Below are 27,717 nucleotides of genomic sequence, written 5' to 3'. Positions count from 1 at the left end.
ATAGATATGAATCTAGATATATTACCTACTGGTGACTGCCAGTAGGTAGTTATAGTTAGGATCATGTTTCCATAGGAAAAGTGTTTTTTCACTTCCCAATATCTTTGGTGCCGTTTGACGCAACTTCGCGAAATTTTCCCCAAAAAGTACGCCAGTGATTTTTTTGTTGTGCATGCAAAGTTTAGGGGTGATCAGTGTGTTTCCCATGTTAATTCCTATAGAGTCTTTAGACACGCCTGCAGCCCGAACTGCAGGACCGAATTACAACAGATTTGGCAAAAAGGTTGATTTTGTCCAGAGATAATGATTTTTGTTATTTGGTGTAAATCATTTGTTGCTAAGGTGATTTTACACTCTGAAAAAGCCTTCTGCAAGGATTTCGTTAATCATGTTTGGGAGAAAACAGTTTTCTCATCATTTTCCCAAAGAGGTTATGGAAGGTGCTCCAGAAGCTTAAATGAGAGCATATTATCTATAAATTCACACTATTTAGTGAAATGAGCACAAATTTTGAAAACGGGATTACTACTGTGTTAGGTTTGCATCTTTAGAATGCTTTAAATGCTGCAGAAATGTTTAAGTTAGAAAATGATTCATAGGCAAAAAGTGTAAATGCATAATGTTTGGAATCCTACTTCACAAAGTCTGAAAATATATTAGTTAAATCACATGTAGGATTGAGAAAGTTTTTGGAAGGTTTGCAAATTAATGTGTTTCAAAACTTTTTGCACCAGGCAACCATTTCTTAACATGTATATTAACAAGGATCAAATAGTATTTTTACTCGACTCTTGCTCACAGTTACAGGAGGATGACATTTAGTGCAACTGCTTAGCATTAGTGACTACTTTTTGAAATATGCTGACTATAACATAGTGTTCATCCAGCTCCTCACCCCATGCTAGATAATTTATTAGAATACAATGAGCTTATTAAAACTGCTTATATTAAATGATGACTTAGAGACTTATATGAATGCTGCTTCCGAATAACATTGATAGTTGCTTTCATATCACTGACTAGCCATTATCCACACATTGAGCTCATAGTGCATCCTTTAGCTTAGGTAAGAGGGTTCTCATGACAACCTTTCCTCAAGTAACAAGTACCGTAGCAATTGTATCGAACTTGACGACATGAATGCAGCCTGTGGGAATCAGAAGAGGCCTCGCATGACCGACTTCACCACCTAATGAACTATTTTTCATTGGACATCTAGTGAAGACGCCATCAAAACTGTTACGATAATATGAACCTATATTAATGAGTGTTCCTAGCTAGTTCGTTTTTATTACCTCTCTATTTCATTGACTTTTCCATTGGTCCTGCTGCCGGTTCTTTCCCTGATCGGCGACTCTTCTTGATGGAGAGTTGACCTCCTTATCTATTCGCTGAGGTGACTGATTCAGCTTCATTTCTGATTTATTTGGATTACTAGTGATCAATGCTACTGCAAGGATTGCACTCTAATTTACAGTTGGAACTGCAATTGTAGGGAACTCGGCTGAGTTTCCAGAACAACTCTTTATGGGAAGATAATTTCTTACTCGCTCTTCTCCAGAGGAACTCTTTATGGGTTCTATTTAGAATAGGTCCCTTAGTCAGATTACTGGGTTTCTTCATAGAACATTGTGTATTTTTCTAATGCTGACTTCTAACCAAATCAATTTTTTTTATTTCTGTAAACTTACTAAACTGAATAATGATAATTAGAGATTCTAACTTTACGTTAAAGATTTTTAAAACCTTCACCAACCTCTCATCGACTAATTACAAAATATGAATGTCTATGATGACTTAAAAATAGGTCCAATACGTATACGGTGGAAAAGGTCCGTCTACCTCTCCGGAGTCAAAAAGATTTTCCACAGCGAGATTTGTAAGTGGATGTATATAAAGTTTGAACCATCTTGGAGAGTTCTTGGGCTACTGCAGTTTCCGGTAGCAGAATTGATGGTTTAACATCCAGAATAGAGCTCACAATTAGCACCCAGAAAATATTTACATAATTCCTGATTCTAGTTTCCAGTGCCCAAATCCTGATGGAGTGACGAGCAGTTACGTTCTTGGCGGCTGACGTTTGGGAGTTGTGAGGTGAGCCAGAGTAATATGAAAATTCTGGATGACCCATAAGATGTATATATAATCTATTAGCACAGTTTTCACCCCAGTCTGATATCTTGCTGGACTTTGTAGGCCATAGGGAAATAAAACTGCACGCTAAGGCAGATTTCCCCCATGTGTATAATAAAGTGGCACTGCAGACAAAACAGTAAATCCTACTGATTTTACACGAGTGCCCACTAATACTATAAGGTAGAGTTCTTCAATCGGTGTGGCGCACCCCCCAGGGGGGTGCGGCATCATCTTGAGGGGGGCACGCACTCCACCTTAAAATCTCACCTTCCCACGTCGCAAGTACATTTGCGACGTGCCATACTTTTGTAATTTAAAGAAAAACGTTTTCCTACAGTCTTCAGCTCTCTCAGCGACTCTGACAATGTGATGGGGTCTGGTCCAAACCTGCCTTTCAGACACTAACATGCAGGCAGGCGCGCAAAGCCCATTAAGCTCAAAGGGCATCAGCCCCCCGTCGTGTGTGGCAGCCTGGGCTGAGACTGCTTACCGGAAACACACACAGCCGCACCCAAGTACTTCACAGGTCTTTTAAAGACCATTTCCTTGTTAATGACACTTTGTTGGTTTTCACTACTTCTTAGAGCCCCTGCATCTCCACTCTGCCTATTGCTGGAATAATAACCCCCCCCCCCCCCAAATTTGGCACAAGTTGCGCCTCTGCGCGCAGGGCTCATTGGCTGCCCTTGTGTTGTTAAGACATGACAGCAATTTCGAATGATAAGAAAAGGTGCCCTCTTCCACACAAAAACAGCACATGTGCATACACACAGTGAGCCTGCCTGGTTTCTAATTAAGTAAAAAGTAAAATGGGTTATTCTGTGCCTCACCTCTCCTGATCAAACAGCTGAGATATAGAAATCTGTAAATACAGATCACAGCCCAGTGGATGAAAACACTCAGGTGCTCACTAGATTTTTAACAGCCGCCATTGAACAAGTTTGTGTATTCTTTTGCTAATTATCCACCGTCCGTGTTTTTCAGAACTGTGACTCAAAAGGTGCAGCTGTCCTAGCGAAGGTACATGATGAAAATGTACTTATGTGTATTTTTCTGACTGGTGTGCCAGCCCCATTCTTCATCTCAGAAATGTCTTTGATCCCAACAATCTTGCTAAATTTGCATGAAATAGGGTGGGAGAGGAGCGGGAAAAAGAGCAGACGGAAGCTCCGGACGGTAAACGCAGCCCTTCTCCCCAGGCGGACTTCATGCTCCACGACATAATGGAGGCCATCTCGGGGGTGCGCAGCTCTCTAGAAGCCCGCATTGAGGTATCCTTGCTCCAGGCGGACTTTTGCAAAATGGACGATAAAGTTAAAAACCTAGGGGACACGACGGCCGCGCTGCACGGGGACACATCCCAGCTTCAACAGCAAGTCAACGAACTGCAAAACCAACAAGCCATGATGGCTAAACAGCTGGACGATTATGAAGGGCGGGCTCGAAGAAATAATATTTGCATTTTGGGGGTTCCGGAAAGGGCGGAGGGGCCTGCGGCGGACCTCTACCTTGAAGATCTAATCACTAAACTTCTACAGCCTAAAAGACGTTCTAGTTACTTCTCCATTGAAAGGGCCCATCGGGTTCCTGGGGGTCGCCCCAAGCCAGGGGCCCCTCCGCGTCCGCTCATTGCTCGGTTCTTCAATTTCAGAGACCGAGACATAATCCTGCAAACGGCCAGAGCTAATCCTCCACTCAAGATTGACAATAGTGTGATCACCTTCTTTCCGGACATTACAGCGAAGGTTCAAGCTCAAAGGCGTAGTTTTATGGCTGTAAAAAAAAGAACAGACAGCGTGAAGTGAAATACGCGATGCTATTTCCTGCAAAACGACGCGTAGAATCGGAGGGGAAGACGTGGTTCTTCTTCACACCAGAGGAAGCCTGGGACTGGATGGAAGGGTGGCGCAGAGTTGAAGGTCCACGCAGGGGTCGGAACGGAGGACCCCGTCCACCCAGCTCCAGACTAGGGAAGGAGCGGAAGGATGGCCCACCTGGGGTTGAAAAGGGAGTGACATCGCGTAGTGGTATAGACTGAACTCCAGCGAGAGAGAGACTATAATGGTCAACAGATAAGTGATCAAAGCGGGCAGAGGAAAGGGGCGGCATGTCTGTTGGGACGGAGGCATGGCAACAACGTAGACTTTGACCGCTACACTAAACAACATGATTAATACGGCAAGGCGAGGAAGTGAGAGCTGCCAGCCAACACCCATGAGTACTTTGGGGGGGGGGGGGGGAAGGGGTTTGGGATGTTTTGGTAGTTTATGTTCACAAGTCACAGGTCGAATAAGAGCATATTTCACGTTTACTCTAGATAGTCACATCAATGGGGGGACTGCCGTTAACGGGGTTGTGTTTTACGTGCGCATTAGGATGAGCGGAGGTTTGCGGGGGAGAATAGCCTCCGCATGGCTGATATCCTGCATCTGGAAGCCATGGTACATTTAAGTTTGCATCCAATGGCATTTGATGGCGGGGGTTAACATGGACACGTAAGTGATAACGCGGAATGGGATGGGGGACAAATTCAAGAGGGGGATAGTGCAGCAATACCTTAAACGACAGTCCCCTGATCTGGTGCTACCCCAGGAGACACATTTTGTGGGTAATAAATGCAAAGCCCTTACGAGATGGGGATACAAGTTGTTGGTGCATGCGGACTTCACCTCGGGATCCCGGAACATGGGTATCCTGGTCAAATAGAATGTGGCACTCACGTTGAGGCGCAGCGGGGCAGATCCGCGGGACAGGTTTGCAGTGGCAGAGGCACAATGGGAGGGCAGGATGTGGTCTCAGTGTACCTTCCCCCGGCAATGGGTAAAGAAGCGCTTGTAGATCTGGGAAGGATACTAGCAGACCTTCCCATAGGCATGTTAATAATGGAGGGGGGGGGACTTCAATATGACTATGGACGATAGCAGAGATAGACTTCCACCCCGACAAACAACTCGGCCGCACACACATATGGCAGAGTTCGCCACGGCTCTAGGTCTAGTAGACATCTAACGGCCATAAAAGCTCCTCCCGCATTGATTATTTCCTAACACATTCAGGATCCCTTGGCCACTTTCGGAACACCCGGGCACTCCCGAGGGGCATTTCGGACCACTCCCAAGTGATAGTGGAACTTACACTTTTTGAGCGCGAACCACATGGACTCTGTTCCTGGTTGCGGAAAATCCCGGATATCAAGGAGGAACTAATTGATCAAACCACCAATTACTTTAAAAAAAAATGTAGGCTCGGTGGACTCAGCGCAGACGATTTGGGAGGCCTTCAAGGCAGTGGTGAAGGGTCAAGCCCTGGCTCTTAGGGTAAGGCACACCAAGAAACGACAACATCACATTGTCCAGGTTGAGGGTGACTTTCAACGAGTAGAAGATGAATACAATAATGCCCCCTCGGAGGAAGCTAGACACTGCCTGGAGCTCAAACAGGAGGAATATAAGATCCTAGTTATGGAAAAGATACAGGCCAAACTCCTTCACACGACACATAGACTATATGAGCTGGGAGACAGAGCGGGGAAACTATTGGCGTGGTTGGAGAAGAGGGAGCAGGGCGAGAGGTGGGTGCCCAAGTTGACTCTGAGGGACGGGTCGCACATTCCCCACCCAAGGGATATCGCCAATGCATTCGCAGACCACCTGGAACACGTTTACACCCCATCCACTCCATACACAACAGAGGACTCTCGCCAACTCCTTGAGGATAGCAATATGCCGATATTGTCTGACAGTGATAGAGATGCATTAGACGGAGATTTGACAGATCTAGAAATCTAGCAAGCAATGAGCAAGATTCAGTCGGGTAAGGCGATGGGACCCAATGGGATCCCCATAGAATTCCTAAAAGAAGCGGCCACTCAGGTGACGCCCCATCTGCGGGTCATGTTTGAAGAGAGCTATGAGAAGGGTCTCATACTGAAGGACCAGCGATTGGCATCTTTCGTGGTGCTCAGGTAACCGGGTAAGCCCACAGATGTTTGTGGCTCCTACCACCCAATTTCCCTAATTAATGCGGAAGCAAAGATCTTAGCAAAAGTCCTTGCCCTACGCCTGATTGTGGTCATTTCCTCGCTGGTCCACCCAGATCAATCGGGCTTCATGCCTGGGAGAAATACGGCACTTAACATCAGACGCCTCCATAATGTACTAGCGTGCCGAGAGTTTATAGAAGAAGACGCGGTGGTCCTCTATCTGGACGCATGCATGGCGTTCGACTCCACTGAATAGCCTTATTTATTTGAAGTCTTGAGGCATATGGGCTTTGGACCCAAATTCATGGCCTGGGTGAAATTATTTTACACAGACATTCGAGGACAGGTTTGAGTTAATAATTATACATCCAGATCTTTCCCATTGAAAAGGGGAACTTAAAAGGACTGCCCTCTCTCCCCTCTGCTCTGCTCTTTGATTCTGGAGCCGCTGGCCGCGTGGGTCAGACGTGATGTCATGGTGAGAGGTTTGGGAGGGGCACGAAGATAAAATATCATTATATGCAGACGATATTTTTCTCTACCTTGCCTCCCCTTACAAATCCCTTCATGGGGTTTTGAATATTTTTACGAACTTTGGGAAATATTCAGGCTATGCCATAAATTGGAATAAATCAATGTTGTTCGTTCTGAAGGGTCAGGCTTCCCGACTGCCTATGGGATGCACGGTGGGGGTCACCACGGAAGGCTTCCGCTACCTTGGGGTCTTTATAACTCCGGACCCCCAACTTTTCTATGACCATAATCTCACTGCCTCTCCAGCTCGTCTGCAGGCAGATGTTAAACACTGGTGTTCCCTGCCCCTGTCCCTAGTGGGGAGAGCGGCCCTTTTTAAGATGCTTGCCCTTTCCAGATTTCTGTATATTATTCAGAATTGTCCCCAGAGGGTCCCCGACGCCTACTTCTCTGGGGTGGAGAGCTAAATCAGAACGCTGCTATGGGATGGCGGATTCCCTCAAATAGCCATGAAAAAGCTGACCAAAGGGTGGTATGATGGGAGCATCGCCCTCCCAGACATCCGCCTTTACTATTGGGCATAACAGCTGGTGGTGGTAAACCACTGGATCTACAGATCCCCGGTGGACCCGGCTTACATGCTAGACAGATATCAGATGGGAAGGGCGGGATACCTGGAGACATTGTACTCGAAGGCTCGGAGGGGTCGATATGTCGGCCCCACAGCCCACACAGTAACGATATGGCACAAGGCGAACTCCCGTCTGGGATGGGCAAAGACCCTCACCAAGGCTACGCCTCTGTGGTGTACCCAGAGATTGGGTCTCCTTTGCCGCCATCCCGGGTTCGACAAATGGGACATAATCGGAATCTCTACGATTGGCGGACTTGGTAAAAAAGGGTGCACTTCTCAAATTCGGAGATTTACAGAAGATGTATGACTTGGCCCAAGGGGAGGTGTTCAGACATCTCCAAATTAGTCACGCCCTCACCACCGCTCTTCTAGACTTGACAGATATCCCAGATTCATCCCCTCTGGAGGACAGGCTTCTTGATGGACCATTGCTCACCAAGGCCATATCGCTCACATATAAAAAACTATGTAATAATCTGCCGGATACTTTCCACAAACTTCAGGAGAGATGGCAATGGGACTTCGGGCCTATCGACAACGATGATTGGCAGGCAGCATTGATGTCCCCTCGGGAGGCAGCCATAACACTCCGTTATAGACTCATTCAACTAAAAATCTTACATAGATCTTATTTGGCGAGGATCGGCTCGAGGACGGATACACGCATACATGTTTCGGAGGTCGATAAAATGATAGCTATTTAGTTGAGTAGCAAAGACGTGATGTCACTTTGTCAAAGGCCATTCGATGCCTCTTCCTGTGTTGTCACTGGGGTCAAAGTTCTGGTAGTCTGGCTTTTGCCCTCCAAGCAGATCTAAGAGGTATGCCCAACAGCTGCGCAACATGCACACCCAAGTAATTTTAGCAGAGGACAATGGTGACTGCCAACCCATCTTTTCAATTAGGTATTTAAAATTGTGTACAACCTTTCAATCACCAAAGCACCTATGCCTACTGCATGTTTGTACTCCAGATGCAGGTAGTACAGCTGGAGATCTGACAGGGCAAATAATTATTGTAGCCCTCGTAGTAACTGCCCTTCATGGTCCCATTGGAAGCAGCAGAAGCCGCTATATGAAGACAGCAGAGTAAGACCTAGAAATGGAGTAGCAAGAGACGAGTAGCCATGTCTTCTGGGGGAGAGCGGGTCCACTACTAGTTGGTCACAGATGTTGAGCACTTGGATGTATATAGATTCAGTCAGTAGTGGAGTGCAACCTTTACTTCAACGTGCATTATCCGTGGTAGTACTTAAGAAAGGCTGGTCAGTAAGGAGCTCCACAAGCAATACATTTAAGACATTTAGGTAGTGGCATCTTGCTTTCTGCCATGAGATAAGACATCTCCTTTTTTGTAATAGGCTAGTTTGAGGTTCACTCACAAAGTTAGTCTTCTTTCAATGGGAAGGGTGCTTATCCCTGTTTGTTCAACAGCTCTTCTGCTTTTAGATAAAGGTAAAGAGAGTACAAAAATACCTGGTAGCACTGCTGTATTATTTGTTCTTCCGGAGGAATGTACATTTGGAAGCATTGCTTTTAAAAATGTTAGGGGCGTGTGAGTCTGAGATTTCATAAAAAGCCTAAAAGTGCACCCAACTAAAAAGGTTGGGCACGCTGGAGCTCCTGGACAGTGGTAACATGTAGGGTTAGGAGCATGCATTTTCAGTTATTTAGAAAAGTATGCCGAGTCAGCATTGGAGCTCAATGAGATAGTCTTGACTATGTTGTCCACTGTAGTCTAGTTCCTCTTCACAGCAATGTAGGGCAGAAAGGCCACAGAAAGCAAGCTAGCATAACCCAAACTTAACATCAACAGACTAGGCTTAGGGTGAGCAACGGAGCAGAGTTTTCAGTAGCTCAGGCCCAGCAGCTTAACATGTGTGGAAAAATTGAGGAATCAGGGAAAGCAGGCAAAATAAAAGTATCAATTTGAAGAAAAAGCTGCAGAATACCGAACAACATGCAATAATAGGGCACCTAAACCTCCATGAAGGGAAAGTTTGGAACTTCCTGAACCATAAAACCGGTGTACTCCATGGTGATCTATATAGCAAGGAAGCAATGATCTCTCTTTTTTTTTCTTCTCGTTTTTAATAAAATATATAGAAATGGTTTCACAAATCTAACGATATGAACATTATGTGCAAGGATTAATATGCTGAACGACATTGTAATTTGTTTTGTTCTACTGAGATGTACAATGCCTATTGTTAAGCTTGAAGCAGTAAAGTTTTGAGCTAAAATTTCTAAGTGGCTGTGGATGTAGTAGGCTCAATCAGTTATTTGCCAGAAATGTTATGTGATTTGCCGATGGTGGTCGATTATGTAGTATACCAGATTCCAGAAATTTCTGACAGGTGGTTGGGGGGGGGGGGGGGCAACATCTAAAAAAAAAATCAGCTAGGGGGCTCAACATACAAAAGTTTGAAGACCTCTGCTATAAGGCCTACTCAAGATCAATATCTAACCCAACAGAGTCCACTGTGTCCCAGGCTACCTGTGCGCAGTTACCGGGCTGTACATAACGGTAGTCTCATGTGTGCACACATGTTCATGTGTAAACAGCCAAGTGCCTCTTACCCTTCCTGTGTTGCAGCTGCCTTATTTTAAAAAGAGGACTCTGGCTGTAAATTCACGTAGTCCGTTTACAATGTGACTACCATAAGACACCAGTTGTGAGGCTCACCCACAGTTAAACATCCAAAACCAGGTGATTGAACAGCAAACAAATCTGGACAAATTAAATGGAAAAAACCCACAAAGCTATAGACAGAATGATTAACAGTGTTGAATGAGTCTGACAGATTCAACAGAATGAGGACCACTGTTAAAACATCATCCAAAATCCCTCCAAGATCCTTAACAGATGCAACCAATGCGGTTGATACACCTAGTTAAGAGCAAAGGCTGCTTGTAAGACAATTATTTCAACTGTTCCTTTATGCAATTAAAGTGCATAATAATAGCCACTAAACAACATTAAGGCGTTTGTAAAACCTTAATCACAATGCACAAGTACAATGCCTGCTTCAAAGGTTTTCTTCATTGCATAAAATGGTACGATTTTTTGCCATTAAACTACAGACAATTTATTCAGGCATTACTTCATCATCCGGTAGCGATGCTGCTTTACTCTCCATCATATCTGTCCACAGATCAAACCTGTTCTTTTTCTCTAGATAAAATGGAAGAGACGTCATCTTCACCGAAATGCCTCAAATCTGGATCCCCTAATAACTCCCATGCATCAGTTTTGCCACAGCTTTCTCTGGTTCCAGACCTGCACCTATCAACTTGTCTCTTTCTACTAGCTAAATGCCCTATAAATGGAAATCAGGGGGATGATCCAGAATAAGATCCTTCATAGTAGTAATATTAATAACTTTCACGCTATCACTTACTACCTGCACTGGGTAAACGCACCAAGAGTTTGGTCGCTAAGCACTTCTAACTCTATCTGGAACATAAAAAGGGACCTGGCAGTTATGCTTTTGGAAAAGGCAAACGCACAGAAATGTTGGTGGGACCAATTTCATTATATCACTCAATCCTGACTGAAATTCTGAATTTGGCAGTCTAGTATGCGATTGGCTTACCACTTCTTTTTGAGGAGCATCATCAGACCCTTTCCATTCCTGTTGCTTTAAAACGTTGCAATTCACTGAGGGCTGCCTTCAGGCTCTGTCTCCCTCATGTTGTTTGATATGTGCCTGAGACCAATCGCTCAGTAGATCAGTTCATTGGCTTACAAACCCTGTCAAAGCTGATGACACATAAGGGATTGTCTGTCTAGATCAATATGCTCCACACTCTATGAACTGAGTGACTGACTGCCATTCAGTAACTATGGAAATGGAAATGTAAGTTTTCAAACGTTTCATTAAGAATCCAAACAAAAGGAAAGCCTTCATGAATGCAGGAAAAATTTGCATTGTTCCACACATTAGCTGCCCATTGTATTCCCAAATCTCTTAAATATGCTCTGTTTGGAATATATAGGTGAAGATACTTAAAAGGAAAGTCCCAATATGATTCGTGTTGAATACTGTAGAGTTAAAATACCCTTGCAAATCCCTATCAGAGTTTTTATATGGTAACTTATATACTGACATCGTGTCACTGATGTTTCTTGTTTCAAATGTTTGTTTGAGCTTAGTTCAGATATTTGCATTTTCCAACTTGCGACAACGGTATATTGTAAAAGTTGACATCCTTACCATTACCTTGATACCAATACAATGAGCTACCCTGGTTTTGCCAGGGCTCGTGTCTGTCAACAGTAACATTTGTTGTGAAAAAAATACCCTTGTGAGTCAGTCAACAATTAATAAACAGACCTCATTGATATTTACATTTTACTTTATTAGCCAAATTCATGTGTCCGCTTGAAACATTACACTGCAAATGTACAATTTGGTAGGGTCTCAACTGTTTACGATCTAATGCCAACAAAACAGACCTCCTTGTGATCAGCCAAATTGACCATGATGGTGGATGTAACCCAATTATATGGCCACTCCCCTATGCCAGCTCCTAATGTACCAGCTTTAGGTATTTTTCTAGAAAATGACTTGTATTACAAGACTCAAAAGAACTCGGTCTTGGATGCATATTGCGCTTTGCTGCGACTACTGAGAAGGATTATACGGTTTCTTCCCACAGAACATTATGTGAATGGGAAGCCTCTTGTGTCTTCTCATGCCGCGATTATAATAAAATTCCCTACCTTTCAGATTCCTGTGGAATTTCCATACATTGTTCGACAGATTGGGGTGATATGGGAAAGCATTGTGCAATGAATAGTCCGCACACCCCCATTTGTAAGAGAGCTTTTCATTTGGGCCCTTCCACTATTCCACCAAATAACTGAGGTGATGACTATGAATCGATGGTGTGATGAAGCCTGTAATACCTTGGAGGATCTTTATCCAGGAGACACATGTATTACTTTTCAAGAAGGCCGGGAGGTATTCAGGATGGGACCACGGTAGTTCCTCCATTATGGCAAATTAGCGATAATGGCAAGGGAATGTGGAAGGTGTTTCCATGAACACCGGTGCTGACACATACCCTGCAAGCTATCCTGCAAATGGAAACAACCCAGCACACTATCACTAATTTGTATATGGAAATAAGGCAGGATGTCTCCCTTAGACCGCATAAGGGTAATGGGGTGTGGGAAAAGTATCTTGGGGTCCTATTCACTGAAAGGTTATGGGACACCTAATGTATACAGATCAGGACAGTCTCGAGTAATGCTCGAATTATATTGATCCAATTTAATTTATTTCACAGAGCATACATGACCCCGGTAATTCTGCGAAAGTTTAATCCCAATAGAGCTGCTACCTGCCCCAGATGTCAAGCGCCTGTAGCCACCTTCCTGCACTTAGCCTGGGACTGCCCCACATTACATCAATACTGGTCGCAAGTCTTCACTACACTAGTGGCAGCCAAGGGCACCTCTCTGGAGCCTGGGCCTGTACTGGGCGTACCGGGGTAATTCCTAGAGCAAAACAAATAGAAATGACTAGGAGGGACGAAAAAGTGCAGGATGACCTGAAAACAAGGGAGAGTTGCTGGATAACTTCACAGAAGGGGGAAGACTCAAAGACGGATGTAAACACTACTTTCTAGGGCAGATGAGGATTGTTATTTTTGCACTGCATCAGACTTTGGGGTGAGATGAGGTTGAATCGGAGGGGAGGATGGTCAGACGACTTGGATTTACAAGGTTTGTGGTCAGTAAAGTTGGATTGATAATCATGATACATATCTTTTTTTAACACTTTGCTGTCTTATTGTATAACATGGATTTCTTACGATTATGGTTGTATATTGTATAACTAAACCTTTAATAAAGATTTTTTTTTTAAATCCCTACCTTTTGGAATATGTATTGGACAAGTGAGAGTCTGTACAGTCACTGGGATGAAGAAATCTGATCATGCTAATGAGGTATGGAGTGATTCCACTGTCTTTCAATAATGCTGAGGATTTGTTTTCATAAAGTGCATCACATGATCTTCTAGTTCAATTACAGTCTATAACCCACAGGAGAAGAAGAGCATTTTGTCCATCCGAGATCCTCCATATCTCAATGCTCTTGCGCCCTCGATCCCTTCATTTCCCAAGGATGGAAAGGGCTTGTCCCTAAGTAGCCACCTTGGTCCCAAACTGTGTAACATCGTCCTGGTGCAGCAAAGGCATTTCAAGGGCAGCCTTGCCTTCAGAAAGCTTTTTTAGATATTCCTGTTTTGATGAAAGTCTTATTTTATATTTGGTAACAGTATATCTTGGTTTCTCTACACAGGCTTGCATTTTAGGGAGGATGCGTTTCTGGCGTCACTATACCGGTACATAATCATGATCGTTAATTAGTAAGCCTTGACTGCTCGACTACAGGTACCTCTTGAAAGTCAAGGAAATGAAGGTGAGTCCTGTCTAACCATTGCAGACCTACTTCCTGGAAACCTAGGTCAGTCAGCAGATGGTGCGCTACAGCCTCTGAAACTGCTGCATGCGCTCTTTAATCAGCTGAAGAAAAGGGTTGACACAGGGTCAGAATCACACTTTTCCAGACTACTTAATCTCTCTAGAGTAAAGTGAAGTAAGTAAAGTTCATACAAACAGCATTTATTCCTAACGGCATTTATAACAAACCGTTTGAAAACTTTGCTCTTGCTATAACTTATAAACAGTTGTCGCACCATAATCCACTTTAATTAAATATTTGCTACACATTTATAATGTTGCACAGAACTAAGATCGGCTTCGAAGCATTACAAACAGCACCGTAAAAACATAGAAAGATGCTAAAGAATATATGGAAAAAGTGACAATAAAATATTTAAAGAATGCTGTAGTTGTCGTATGCAATGGTTACGTATGGAAATGTGCGTTTTCAAAAGTTTCAATAAGGATGCCAACAAAAGGAAAGCCTTCATGAACGTAGGAAAGCTTTGCACTGTTCCACACCTGAACTTCCCATTTTATTTCTAAAATATATGGGTGGAGTACTTAAAAGGAAAATTGTGATTTGATTCATGGTGAAGAGGGTGAGAGTCCAAATACACTGGTGAGTCAGTCAAGAAACAGACCTAGCTGATATTTTTATTCTACTTTATTTGCATTATTCACATGTTCCCTTGAAACATTACAGTGCAAATGTACAATTCTGATTATGCTCCAAACATACTATTAGTATAGTCTTGATCTAGAACATTCAATCACCCTTCTCTTAAAGTGGAGAGGTAACCCTTTGAGAACATGATTTCGGTTGTACCCCGTCAGCAAATCGCAAACCCTATTGAAATCAAGGTCTACAGTTTCATGGAGCCTTTCAGCAAAATTAAGGCACACTTAGAGTAAACTCACCAACATCCTTTTTTTGTAGCGCTCGTTTCTTCCGATCAGACAGCCACTGGAAAAAATGGAGAGGAATTTTAGTCACAGTATGTTCAACATGTCGTTTAGCACTGAAAAGGACCTGGTGTTCACAAAGAACGCTGCATGTCTCCTGTAGCAACCTTTTGTACAATTTGTACATTGTGCACGCACAGGGCTAGAGAAATAATAACACTGCAGTTATTTCTCAAATACTTTTCTCCAATTACTAAAAATCCCTATACGGATTCGCACTTCCTGCACACATCTTTGTGTTTTTTCCTCAACGTTGCCAGGTTCAATTAAGTGTACTTTTCCTGTTCCCGTAAAAGTGCATTTCAAAGTTGCCTGAAACCCCCAGAATTACGCTACTCTATGGCATGGCAGGAGAGGAATTTTGCATTCTTCAGTTTGGACCATTGGGTTGACGCATCATTTTTGTCAGGGGAAAGCACATCGGATGCCAGACATTTTCCACCTACAATCGACGAATGCATACATTATTAATCACTGGGTATATCACACCTAGGTTACGAAACACTGGATATGCAGAGGCTGCAAGTCGATGCTATAAAATAGAACAACTGAACATTGACAATTTTTGAGAAAAACTAAATCTCAGTGGCTGGAAAGACAGCAACAGCAAATTCGCCATGTATGTGATCTTCTGCCCCTGCAACGGACCCTATATTGGGAGTACAATTCGACCAATACAAATTCGTATCCAAGAACATTACAGGAACATACACAAATACAACGTTGGCCATACACTTACATAACATTTCCAGCATGCGCATCCGCACAAAAAAAGTTTTTCGGTCTGGAAGTAGTACGACAAGCCAAATGAGGGGGAAACTGTGAACTCAAACTGAGGAGGAAGGAAAGCGAACTTATCCTCAAATTCAACACAGTGAACCTGGGATTGAACAAAGACACGGAAATGTACGTCTGGTTGGGCGAAGAATGAATCCTGCCCAGAAATGCTCTGGAACCTACCATCAGTCTATCCAGAAGGATATAGATATTGTGTTCTCGACTGCTTATCGTGGTATAGCTATGATGTAGCTTATATTGAGACATTGATAACGGACCTTTATGATAAACCTTAGGTTTTTCATCATTACGATTCCATGCTACTGCCCCTCGAAATGAAATGCTTACCATCATGCTTTTTATTTTGCCCTTCTTCCATCTTCCCTTTTCCGGTCTTTCCCCACCATTTTTTCCTTTTAGGTACACTAATCGGACTACGCCCACTTTGAAAACCTAGCAGAACCCATGAAAAATATTCTATTACACATAAGCATCACATACTTATTAACATTTGGCGGTGTACACACTTAACATTACGCCAACTTAAACACACACATCTCCACAACATTTAGGATAATGGCCGCCCGCACAATAGCATTTCATGCGGACACTCTAGACAATCCCTACTAGTAGAACCTTAGTAGTACTTTGGATCCCGATATGTTCAGTGCGCCTTCCCATTCAAGGATAGCGCCCACTCTCTGACTTTCTAAACGAAACTAGATAGGCTGAACCGTTCTGACCCGGAGATACTTACCAGCATGCTCGTACATAAGGCTTCAGCTCCCTTACATAGGTGCTGATGCCGACTGCCATGACAGACCGTTCCCGGGCATTTCGGCCTTGATTTACGAGGTAAGCGCTTGACATGGGACCATCACGCGGCTCCTAGCTCCTGCCATTCAGTCTTGTCAGAACTATCCTGTGGACGTCTTTTCTCCCCTTTCCCACCCCACAGAAGTATGAATTCGAAAACCGGACCACTTGGGACAAATTACTGTCCAGTTTTGATTTCAATACGGTAAGCGTGAATTTTCCAACGCGCTACCTCGGCTTTCTTCACTTCTCTTCCCCCTCCTTCCGCACATTACCTCACTACAAGTCAGTATGTTACTCCACGGTTGCTGCCCGACCTAATTGTTTCTTTACACCACACAGAGCGAGAGCACGCTCTCTCTTTCCATTTGACTCTATTTATCTTACAGTTAGACCGTAGCCAATATAGGTGCATGGTCCTTTTTCGATCCATTCTTAGTTCACGGGACATACAGGCTATGATTACTATAAATACTGCTAGATACTGCTTGGGTCCATTCCCTCTTTTCACCTATTTCTGATCTTAACAATCTAGCTAATCAGTGTCAAAACTTATATCCTTCTTCCAATTATGCTCATTGGAACCGGACCATGTGACCTGAATTTCAACCGAAATATCTAAATATGCTGCCACTAATATAAATTGTAGCCCTGACCCTCAAAGACATGAAGCAGGCTCTGTCACGCTATTTCATGGTAGTAATACAACAGATAGCAGGCAGCCAATACAAGAAGGTGGTAGAGACTCATATACAAATCAAAGGGCTAGAATTTGTACTATCAACCTCCCGCCGCCCTGCTCACCCTATGTAGCAATCTTAACAGGCTCCCCGCAACTGGCCCATAATGAAAGGGAGTCTCATTTAGAGCTGAGGAACAAGTGCCTGCATTGGCTTAGCAGGCACAAGCACCTAGACTATGCGAAAACAAGAGAGATCATAATGGTGTGTCGTGTTGAGTGGGTGGGGAAATCGTAGGAAGGACGAGCCTGGAGACTACATAGTGATAAACTTTAGCAACCCTTGTACCGTGGAGAACCTGCTAAAACAAATACCCAGCTGTCATAATGCCCCCACTAGAATGAGCTTGCGACCCCTAAGGTTCTTCTACCCCCAAGTCCAGATGGGACAAAGAAGATATGTACCCTTTGTACGAGCAGCATGGGATAAGGGACCACACTTTGAGGGAAGAATGGCTACCTTAAATGAGCCCCCCGTTTCGGAATCCCAGTGCACAACAGGTACGCTACCTTGGAGGAGGTAGATTGACTGGGGGAGGGATTGACGCAGCGACGGAATACTAAATTGGTGAGGGAAACTGGAATGAGCAGAGTTGATTGTAATCTAGAAAAAGCAACAACAAGTAGCGACAGAACAGATCACATCCTACAATCAGTCCCGCAGGGAGTGAAGCTGCAATGCCCTGAGGTCTTTACCCTCAACTACTCGGCTGCTCAAGGGGGATCAGTAAATAAAGAAGAAAAAGCTATGCGGGCTGATGGGAAGGATAGTGCCCGTATGGCCGACTGTAAACATTTTAGGGATGGTAATACTGCAGGTGTGACAGATGAATCAGACCAGGGTATCGGGTTAAAAGTTCTGTCATGGAACTTAGCGGGGCTAAAGAACAAACTCCCATGCCCGGACTGGGGGGAATTTGTGGACAAGTATGACATCTGTCTCTTCCAAGAGACGTGGGCGACATAGGGTGTGCAGAGGGTGGGATTTGCCACATTTGATAAGTTAGCAGTTATGGGGAAGAGGGGGAGACCCTCGTGTGGGCTGTCAATTTGGGTGGGCACATACCTTGGATGTACAGTGGAAGTGTTGACTACTCCCTCTAGGGCAGGGGTCTTCAAAGTGTGGGGCGCGACCCCCAGGGGGGCCGTGGAGTGATGGAAAGGGGGTCGCGCATTCCCGGTCACACTTCTGCCCAGGCCTATCGGATTACAATGGATTCAGCCCCCCTCCTCCCCCATAGTGTGTCTCAGCTCCAGCTGCTGTGGGCTCCGCTGGGCTGTGTCTGCAGTCTTATCTCCAGCACAGCCCGGCACGCCCGAGGTTTTCACAGGTCGTTAAAGACCATTTGCATATTTACATACCTTTTGTAAACTGGTTACTGAGGCTTTGTTTTTTTTTCTAGTTCCAGTACCCCCTGGGCCCCCACTCTGCCTTTTCCTTACATTTGCATTTTACATTTACTGCTGTAGTGTGAGAGTGTATTTCATGAAAAGAAATATAAAGTAGGGTTGACAGAAGAAAAATACCAGCCATTTGATGTGTAAAGAGCCTGCAAAGGCCTCCTCTTGACACTAAATAGGATTGTAAATAAAATCATATGTATTCATTCGTAATGTGACTTTTCTGTCTTTGTTCCCTTTAATTAACAGTCATGGATCAGTGAGGCAGCCCTACAACACAATTAAAAGCGCTTTCTATTTATATTTGCTGTTCTAAGTACGCACAGATGAGTGCTGAAATATACAGCTTTAGGTGACTGCTTATTTTTGTACCGTCTGGGACATCAAAATAATGAGCAGGCAACCCTAACCATAGGACTGGAAGTGTGTTGCAGGATCAGCAAATTATTTATTTTCTCCACCCTCGATCCCTGATTAATGTAATAATAGCAATAGTTTAACTTGTATCTTAAACCCTACGCTGCCGTCAATAATATGCTGAGTTACTTCAAGTGTCTGGGAATGCACCCTGCATTCAGAGAACTCACTTCTCATTCTCGCACTTCACTCTCACGCTCACCCTGCACTCACAGCGATCACAATGCACTCACACTGATCACCATGCACTCACATCATTCACCCTCTCACCCTGCACTCAGTGATCACTCTGCAATCACACTGCACTTGCGTTGTTCACCCTGTACCTCAGCCTGCAGTCACACTACTCATCTGCACTCATCCTGCACTCATGTGACACCTCATTCACCTGCCCCCTCACTGCTCAATTTGCGACTCGCTCAAACAAGCCCATCATTAACCATGCATTCATTCGTCCCACTCTGCACTTACATCCGCACCCAAATTCAAATGGTCACCTCACTCACCCTGCAGTCACTCCTCTTTCCCTACTCTCACACTGTTGCATCGCTCACCGTGCACTCACATGGGCCCTCTTCTCATCCACAGAGTGCAGAGGGTTAATGTGTCTGCTACAAAGAACATGTACTATGCTGATCACAGAACTGAGTGTGAGTAAACAATGAGTAGCACTAAAAAATAAAATGTTTGTCAGAAAGGTGCTAGAGAGATGAGGTGCTTTGTTGGTGAGTGGTAGTGAGGGAATTTATGGAGAAGGAGGAAACGGGGCACGGGGCACCAAAAAAAGACTGTTGCGCTATGTGTGACCAGTGCTATGGCCAGCCCTGTTTTCAGTTTCTATTTTTGGTGAATTCTGGTGGTGTTTTTTCAGTGTTTTCCAGTGATTTCAAAACCTCAAAAATACAGTGCTTTTCAGTGGTTACTCATTTTCGCCCCAAAAAAAACAACTGAAACGGTGTTTTACCGGTGTTTATGGGACGCTTTGCTTTTTTTATGGTTTGCTTTCTTAATTGGTGCATGGAATATAGACAGTCTGTACAGTGTATATGAGGTTAAAATACATTTTTACAAGTCGAATTTATTGTAGTACACCATACAATATTTTTTCAGTGAATCGTTGGTCATTCGCGCCCTCTCTTTCCTACCCATGTAACTTTTATTTGGGAAAAGGCCCTCTCGACATTGGCACTTGAGACTGGCAACGCTAAAACAGACAGTACACAATTTGCCAACTCTGGCCACTGACGTAGCTTTCCATGCCAATACTGGCGCACCTCAAGGTTGACATTCTCTGGGCCAGGTTCTGCGACATATGCGTTGAACTGGGTGCATATGCCCTCAGAGGTGTTAAAGCGGTCAAAAATGAAGCTGTACTTCGCAAAGTCTGGAGAAAATTCCCCTTTACGGAAGGGATCTAACACTTGCGCAGAGTACCAAAGTGAGGCTTCATTGGCTTCAAACGCCATGGTTGGTGAAGGGACATTTCTATGCATCATAGCTAGCCATTTCTCATGCATTGTAAAATAAAATTTCCTGAATTGGTCCTCAACACTTCTCTGCTTACCAAGTGGCAAGCATTCTAACAGGGAACATGTTGCAGTGCCAAAGTCACTAAAAGTGTCGCCAAGCCTACTCTCGAGGAGATGTTTGACATCTACACCATTTATGCTGAACACTTGGTAGACCAGGGTGTTTTCTGACTCGAGTTTTTTGATTATGTCCACTACAGCAGTCATGTTTTCCTGTAGGAATCTAAGAATGCAGTACAATGTACTTTTTTTGACATCACTATCAATATGCACCCGAAGATCCTCACATTTCTTGCCTTTTGCATCATCACTAAGCAAAAAATCAGACCTGTGAAGTACTCAGGTGCGGCTGTAGTAAGACAGACGGCAGAACACAATAGCTCCTCTCCCCCCCATGTGAGCCAGGCAGGGGGGAAGCTGTCTCAGCCCGGGCGCACACACACACAGACAGCTCTTTGAGCCCAATTCCGTTGCGCCCCTGCTTTCCAGCCCTCACTCCTGCAGCACTGAAAGTAGGTCTTTTTAAAACCGCCCGACTCGCCCCCTCCACCCCCGGCCCCTTACACAGCAGCTTGACCTCCCGCACCGCGTCCTCCCGCAGATTCATGTCAATCATCTTCGACCGCTCTGCCACGGCTTTATCTTCGGCGCTCACTGTGCTGCCCATCCTGCGCCTCGGCCCCCACAGCTTCCTGCCGACACGGGACCAGAGCTCAGGACCCGCAGCAAAGATACCCGCAGAAGGGAGACCCGGCCAGAGCTTTCCAAAGTATGCAGCGCAGACGTAATGACGCACGAGACTGTACCTACGTCCTATTTTAATGTTTGTTATTCAGCGAAAAACAAGTCTAGTTTATTTTTGTCATTTGTCAATGGACAGCAAGGCAGGGCGGCTTATGCCCAGCATGTTAATTCACCATCTGATTAGAGCCATGTTCCCAGCCCGCTAGGTTGGAAAAGACCACAATCCATGAGACAGCCTACTCTCCCGGGAGGCAGAGTAATAACGATCAAATGAAGACATATTAAAATGTAATATTACTTCCTCTCCGTTGGGACGGCGCATACACTCGGAGCCAAGACTCTCCTGCTGACTGCTTCCATTACACGTGCAGATGGAGTGTCCTTGTCCGTTTACGGTTAATGGTAAACTGCTCTGTTCTCGGGCCTAAATTGGGGCTTTGGATCTAACGCTTTGGGTCCATCAAGTGGCCAAGTGGTGCAACAGCAACGAAAATCAGTGACACTCGGTTTAAACCGAGTCCGCTGATTTTCGTCCGGTAGTGTACTGTCGGTAATATTCGGTTTAAACCGAATTCCGAACAGCCTAGGCATGGGTAAATTGCTTAACTCTGCACAAGACCGCCAGGGTTTTAAGGGACCCCTGCTGCTCCCGGCCAGGGCCAGGTGAGCTTCTAATGTGGCAGCACGCCTGCGGAGTGGAAGGCCCATCACAAAGGTTGACTAGATCTCTTTCTGATGTGAATTGCTGTATTTTGGTTATAAACTGGTACTGATGGGGTGAAATCTTTCCTCAGTGTTACTGTGTGCAAAAAATGTCAAAATAATGAAGCAATTCTATCCTAAAATAACGCGGCATCACATAACTTTATTTAAATTTTCTTCCCACACAATTTAGTCAAGCCTGTCGTGTAATTTGGTCCTTACCGGCCTCGTAATTCCAGAAACCCTGCCTACAGTTTTAGAAATGTTTGTCAGGAGGGGGTCCTTACGACTGAAAATGTTGACGGGGGGTCTCGGCACCCAAAAGTTTGAAGACCTCTGCTCTAGGGGTATTCAGTGTGCACTCCTCTCTTTCCGCTCTAAGCTAACAATTGCATTAGTCAATGCATACTCTCGTCCGGTTAATAATAGCCAAGAATCGGCTACTATTGACCTCTTTGGCCAATTTATACCGTCGCTGGACCCAGGAATTTGGGTCATTGTGGGAGGCGACTTTAACTGCCACTTTGAACCACTTATAGATTCCGACTATTTAGACCCTTCGGAAGAGGACCAATTGTGGCTCATCCCTGACCCACAGATAACACCCATTAAAACCTGGTCTCCTTTGGCTTTGCAGCTGAATGCGCTTACTTTAACCTTGTCGCTAACAGCTTGCAACGGGCGGACCAAATCAGACCAGCCGGGGAAGTGTACATTTAACAGACCAGGCCAAGCCTCGCTCCTGGATTACATCCTGGTAGAAACCAGACTTTGGAGTAGGGTGCAAGATTTCTACATTATACAGAGGCAGGACAGTGATCATAATGCATTGAGCTTGATCCTCAAACCCTGCAAGCTGGGGATTGGCAATCCATCCCAACGTTTTGAGAAAGACTAATGCATTGTTTGTTACAAAGAATAGAAGGAAAGTTAGATGGGATCGTATACAGGAGTCTCCACTTAAGATAGCAAAAATATATCAGCTAGTCCTCCCAACGCTAATTAGGATGAGGGATTTCACGTTGGTGGAGGGACCCAGCATAGATCAGGGCGAGGTAGGAAAAATTCATGCGGAACTATCCTTAAATCTGGCAGATATTTTCTGTCCGACGGGGAGCCATAGAAAAGGCGCTGGTAACAAATGCTCCTGGTATAAGGGGGACTGCCGCAAGGCAAAACAAGAACTTTTGAGGGAGGTGAAAGAACAGGATAGGGTGCAAATAAAAGTAGCAAGGGTCAACTACAAACGGTCCATCCAGAAAGGTAAGAAGGAATGGGAGGAGAGGAGGGGGGATGGCCTTAGGACGGCCCTCAAAGAGAAAGATATGAAATCCTTCTGGGCTATAGTAACAACAGGTGACAGGGAGGGGACATTGGCTATTGCACTAAATATAGCTCCAGAAGCTTGGGAATCATACTTTGGGTCACTATATGCATTAAGGGGAGACGAACATCAAAGTGGAGAGTTTAGCAGAGTAGAGTGCACGAGTCCTGAGGGAACGGAGTTCAGTGTGTTGGAGGTGAGCAATGCCATTTGCAAGCTCAGTACCAACAAGGCCTCCGGGCTGGATAGACTGCCAGGGGAACTTTTTCGGGGAGAGCCAAAGATCTGGGCCCCTTAATTTTGCGTTTTATTTAACTCAATTGCTGGGGGTATGGATCTTCCAGACACATGGCGTGGGGCCGAGATAGTGCCAATATTCAAGAAAGGTTGCCCCCTCACGCCATCTAATTACGGGCCAATTAGCCTCATTGATATCTCGCAGAAACTCTTTGGGAGAGTGCTTCGGGATCGCTTACAGGACTGGGTAGAACAAGAACAAATACTCAGCCCATATCAGGCCGGCTTCAGATCAAAGATGTCAACCGTGGACCAGATATTCAGGCTTCAGCTGTTGTTCTGGAAAACGGTTGTCTTAGAGGGTGGCAGCCTCTACTTAATATTCGTGGATCTGAAGTCGGCCTTTGATATGGTACCAAGGGTGAAGCTTTGGAGGGTCTTGAGGGATCTTGGGATTCCTCCGTACCTGCTTGGGTCTATCATAAAATTACACACGGATAACTTTGCGCAGGTCCGATGTGGAAAATCAGGTGAGCTATCTGCCCGTTCCCTGTCCTTAATGATGTTCGACAGGGATGCGTTCTCGCTCCCACCCTATTCTGTCTCTTTATAAATGGGCTCATTGACGTCCTAAGGAAAATCAAGGATAGTGATGTCCCAAAGTTAGCCACAGGAAGGGCTCCCACACTAATGTTTGCGGATGATACCCTGTTACTTTCTAAAACTCCAATGGGCATCCAACGGATCCTAGATGGGTTCGCAGAGTTCTGCATGTTGTGTGGATTGGAGATAAATCTAGCAAAGACTAAGTTTATGGTTTTTAATCCCCCCAAATTGAAGCGTTCCAACTCAGTTCTACATGGTATCCCTCTTGAGAGAGTAGAGACGTTTGACTACTTGGGAGTCACCCTGGCTGAGTATTTTAATTGGGAGGCATCGGTGGCAAAAGCTAGCCTTAGGCTGACACAGACTATTGGTGGTATCTTGAAGATGCACAGAACCTCAGACTCAAAACCCATTGCCCCTGCACTTGAAATTTATACTGCCCAAGCCAGAGGGGCTTCATTATATGGGGTAGAGATGTGGGGCCATTGCCAGGTTTCCAATCTAACAAAGGTAGGAAGTAATTTTATAAGGCAACTTTTAAGTCTACTGAACAGCACTCCACTTATTCCCCTCCGTATGGATTTGGGTATTAGGCCTCTGGGCAAAGAGATAGCACTGAGACCCCTTACATTTTGGAGGCGAATCTGGGTGACACCTGAACTGTCTGACATAAGGGCTAAGCTAAAAGATATATTGCCCCTGTGCCGTAATAAGGGAATTCCTTGGCTCTGTCATATAAAGGACCTCACTCTGGAATTAAAGAACCAAGATCTGTGGAGTTCACCTGAAACGTCATGTACTCTGATCTCTAGATTGGAATTAATAAGACATTACAGAGCAATGAAACTCATCCAAATACAAAATAATTCCGCACACGGGTGCTTCACGTCAGAATTTCTCCTTATAAAAGACACATACTACAAGGAACCCTTCCTAGATTTTATCCTACTTCCCAGGGCTAGGGAACTAGATCTGCAATTCAGACTAGGGACCCTCCCAATTCATGGATTTAGTAGTAGATGGGCGAAAGATTCAATGAAGGAATGTCCTGTATGTAATTATAAGGAGGAGTCTGAAATCCACGTTCTTTTTCTCTGCCCTGCTTATCGGATACAGCGTAAACACTGGTTAACTCAACTTTGTAAAAACCTGGGTTTCAAGCAATGTATAGCGGCATTGAGAATCTTAAAGTATGATACCAGCCCTCCAATTTTATTTGCGGTTTCTCGGTTTTTAAACAGTATGTAGTATATCAGGCAAGATGCGAAGTATAATTGTATTGGAGTGTCTAATAGCACAGCCTGATGTCCGCCATTTCCACTATTGTAAATCTTTTTGTATCTATTTTTAATGGTAGATTTACCATCCTTTTATTCTTTTAACTTAGTAGTTTTTAGGGATCCTTTGATCGTGTTGCTGTGGAGAGGCCTGTCATGTAAGGATGTAAATGGCTTGTAAATATATTGTATCTGTGATTTCTTTTTAAAATGTAAGCACTTGTATGGCTTTGCGCCGAAATAAAGTTTACACTGGCTGACCGACTGAATATTATTTATTATTTGTGATTTCTGAATTCTTATTGTCTTTCCATTTGAACTTTGCGCTAATATGTCACAATTGATACAAACTGTTTCCTTGTCTTTGTGCTGACCTGGCTACTTACTCTTCCTATATTTCTCCATCTCCTGTGCTTACTCCGTGTTGACTTTGTGAAATATGTATCTTCATTTGACCCGTCTCTTTTTGGTTCTGTTCTCCGCCCGATCCTTCATCCACACTCTATCTTCCCTCCCACACTTTGACTCCTACATACCACTCCGAATACCCACCTTGTATCATACTGCTTCATTCTATATATTCCTGTCTTTTTCTTCCAACTGTAATCAACTATATATGGACTATATGTGCTTTTTGACTATCTACCATGTGAAACTTTATTGGCAATTTATGTTTTTCTCAAATTAATCACTCCATTGCTTTAAAACTTTATCGCTAATGCCCATATTGTAATTCTTGCACTGTAAATACTGCACGTTCTCATTTGTATATGTACAGCCCTGAGGAAGCCCCAGGCCGGATGGCCATGTAAAGGGGGCGAAACACGTGTTGGCTGTTACCTTCTTCTATTCACCTGAGAGGAAGTCTCAGTCTAAAACCACTGCATATAAATACTGCACATGAACAATCGTCTATTGGAATTTTCTCCGTGTTGAACCTAGGTTTTTTTACATTTGTCCTGACACTTACTTGGACATAAAAATGTGTTGGGCGCTATCCCTATAAACAACTCAAATGGAGATTTTCTAGTAGTCATGTGCGGCGACATACGGTAAGCAGTTATTCTCCTCTTTACCTCCTGTTTCCAGTCTACACAGTTCACCCTGGCCAACTGTATTCCTTCCTTGATGAATGTTGAACTTTTGTTTCCAGATGATAAATAGCACATTTCTTATGTTCAATGCCACTTAACTTCAAGAAATCCTCAAATTCACTTGAGCAAAACTGTGGGCCATTATCTGTTAAAATGCTCTTCGGAAAACTCCCTTTACTAAACACACCCTCCATAAATTTGACAATGCTCGCAGAAGAAATGTCTTTAACATTAGTTACTTCCACCCATCTTAAATATAGATCCATCATCACAATCAAATAGGGTGTGGCTTGCTCCCCATATAACGGGCCCACAAAGTCCATAGACACCTCCTTCCCAACTCATCACTACACAAACACTCAACACACTCTCTCACAGCCCGCTCAATTTACACATCCATCCCTGGCCACCAAAAACTGGCTCTTACACTCCCTTTGGTTTTTAAGATGCCAAGATCATCAGAATTAGCCTGTTTAATTAGTTTCGCTCTCAACTTTGATGGTGGAATTAATCATGTGACCTTTAACAATAGGCCATAATCCACAGCCAACTCATCTTTAACCAAATTCCACACTTTCTCTAGACTTATGAACTTGGCTTGTTTTACAACACTAATCACATCTTTTAACATCTCATCATTCTGCATTTCTGCCTTCCACTCCTTCTCAGTTACTGCTCCACAAGTAATTTCACTCACATCCTGCTCTACCTCACAAACATCCTCTTCCATATCACCAAGCTCATTATGTCTTTCTCCCTTTAACTTCGCACACACAAATCTGGAGAGACAATCTGCAGTTGCATTCTGTATATCCGGCAAATACTCAACATCAAACTCAAAATCTTGTAAGGCTATGATCCACCTCCGAATCCTTGCAGAAATGCAATCTAAACCCTTCTTTTTTAAATACTCCCACCAACGGTTTATGGTCAGATAACACTACAAATTTCATGCCCCAAACAAAATTCCTAAATTTCTTCAGTGCCCATAAAATAGCATAGTGATTCTCTTTTGATGACTAAATCGTTTTTTTCATGTAATTGAGGGTTTTGGATGCACATGCTATCAGTTTCTCCAGTCCTTTAGACTTTTGAGTCAATACTGCACCCAATCCCTTGGAACTGGCATCGGCAAGAATGTAAGTTTTCTCCCCTGGAATAAACACCTGCAAACAAGGTGCCACTTTCAACTCCTCTTTGATATCCTTGAATTCCACACCACATTGTTCATTCCATGTGAACTCCTTGTCCTTCTTCAGCAAATCTCTCAAATTAACAGATCTTCCACATACAGTTTTTATGCAGGGATGTGGAATTCCTAGAGCTAGACGCCCAGGACATATTGTTTGGGGTCAAGGGCAACAAGTTGTAATGTGTATTTTGTCCTTGGGACAAGTAGGCCCAACC

At 44.1% G+C, this 27,717-nt stretch overlaps 1 protein-coding gene across 1 annotated transcript in view; it reads right to left on the bottom strand.

The window, feature by feature from the left end:
* Positions 1-27,717, bottom strand: part of NOL10 (nucleolar protein 10) — a 727,799-nt gene that overhangs the window by 662,011 nt on the left and 38,071 nt on the right. Inside the window, exon 2 of the mRNA XM_085610703.1 lies at positions 14,603-14,648. Within this exon, the coding sequence (XP_085466829.1) occupies positions 14,603-14,648 (46 nt within the window). The remainder of the gene's footprint in view (positions 1-14,602; positions 14,649-27,717) is intronic.

The sequence above is a fragment of the Triturus cristatus genome, chromosome 6 (genome assembly GCF_964204655.1).
Source record: "Triturus cristatus chromosome 6, aTriCri1.1, whole genome shotgun sequence".
In the NCBI taxonomy this organism is placed as follows: Eukaryota; Metazoa; Chordata; class Amphibia; order Caudata; family Salamandridae; genus Triturus; species Triturus cristatus.
This window is presented reverse-complemented; position numbering and strand designations above follow the sequence as displayed.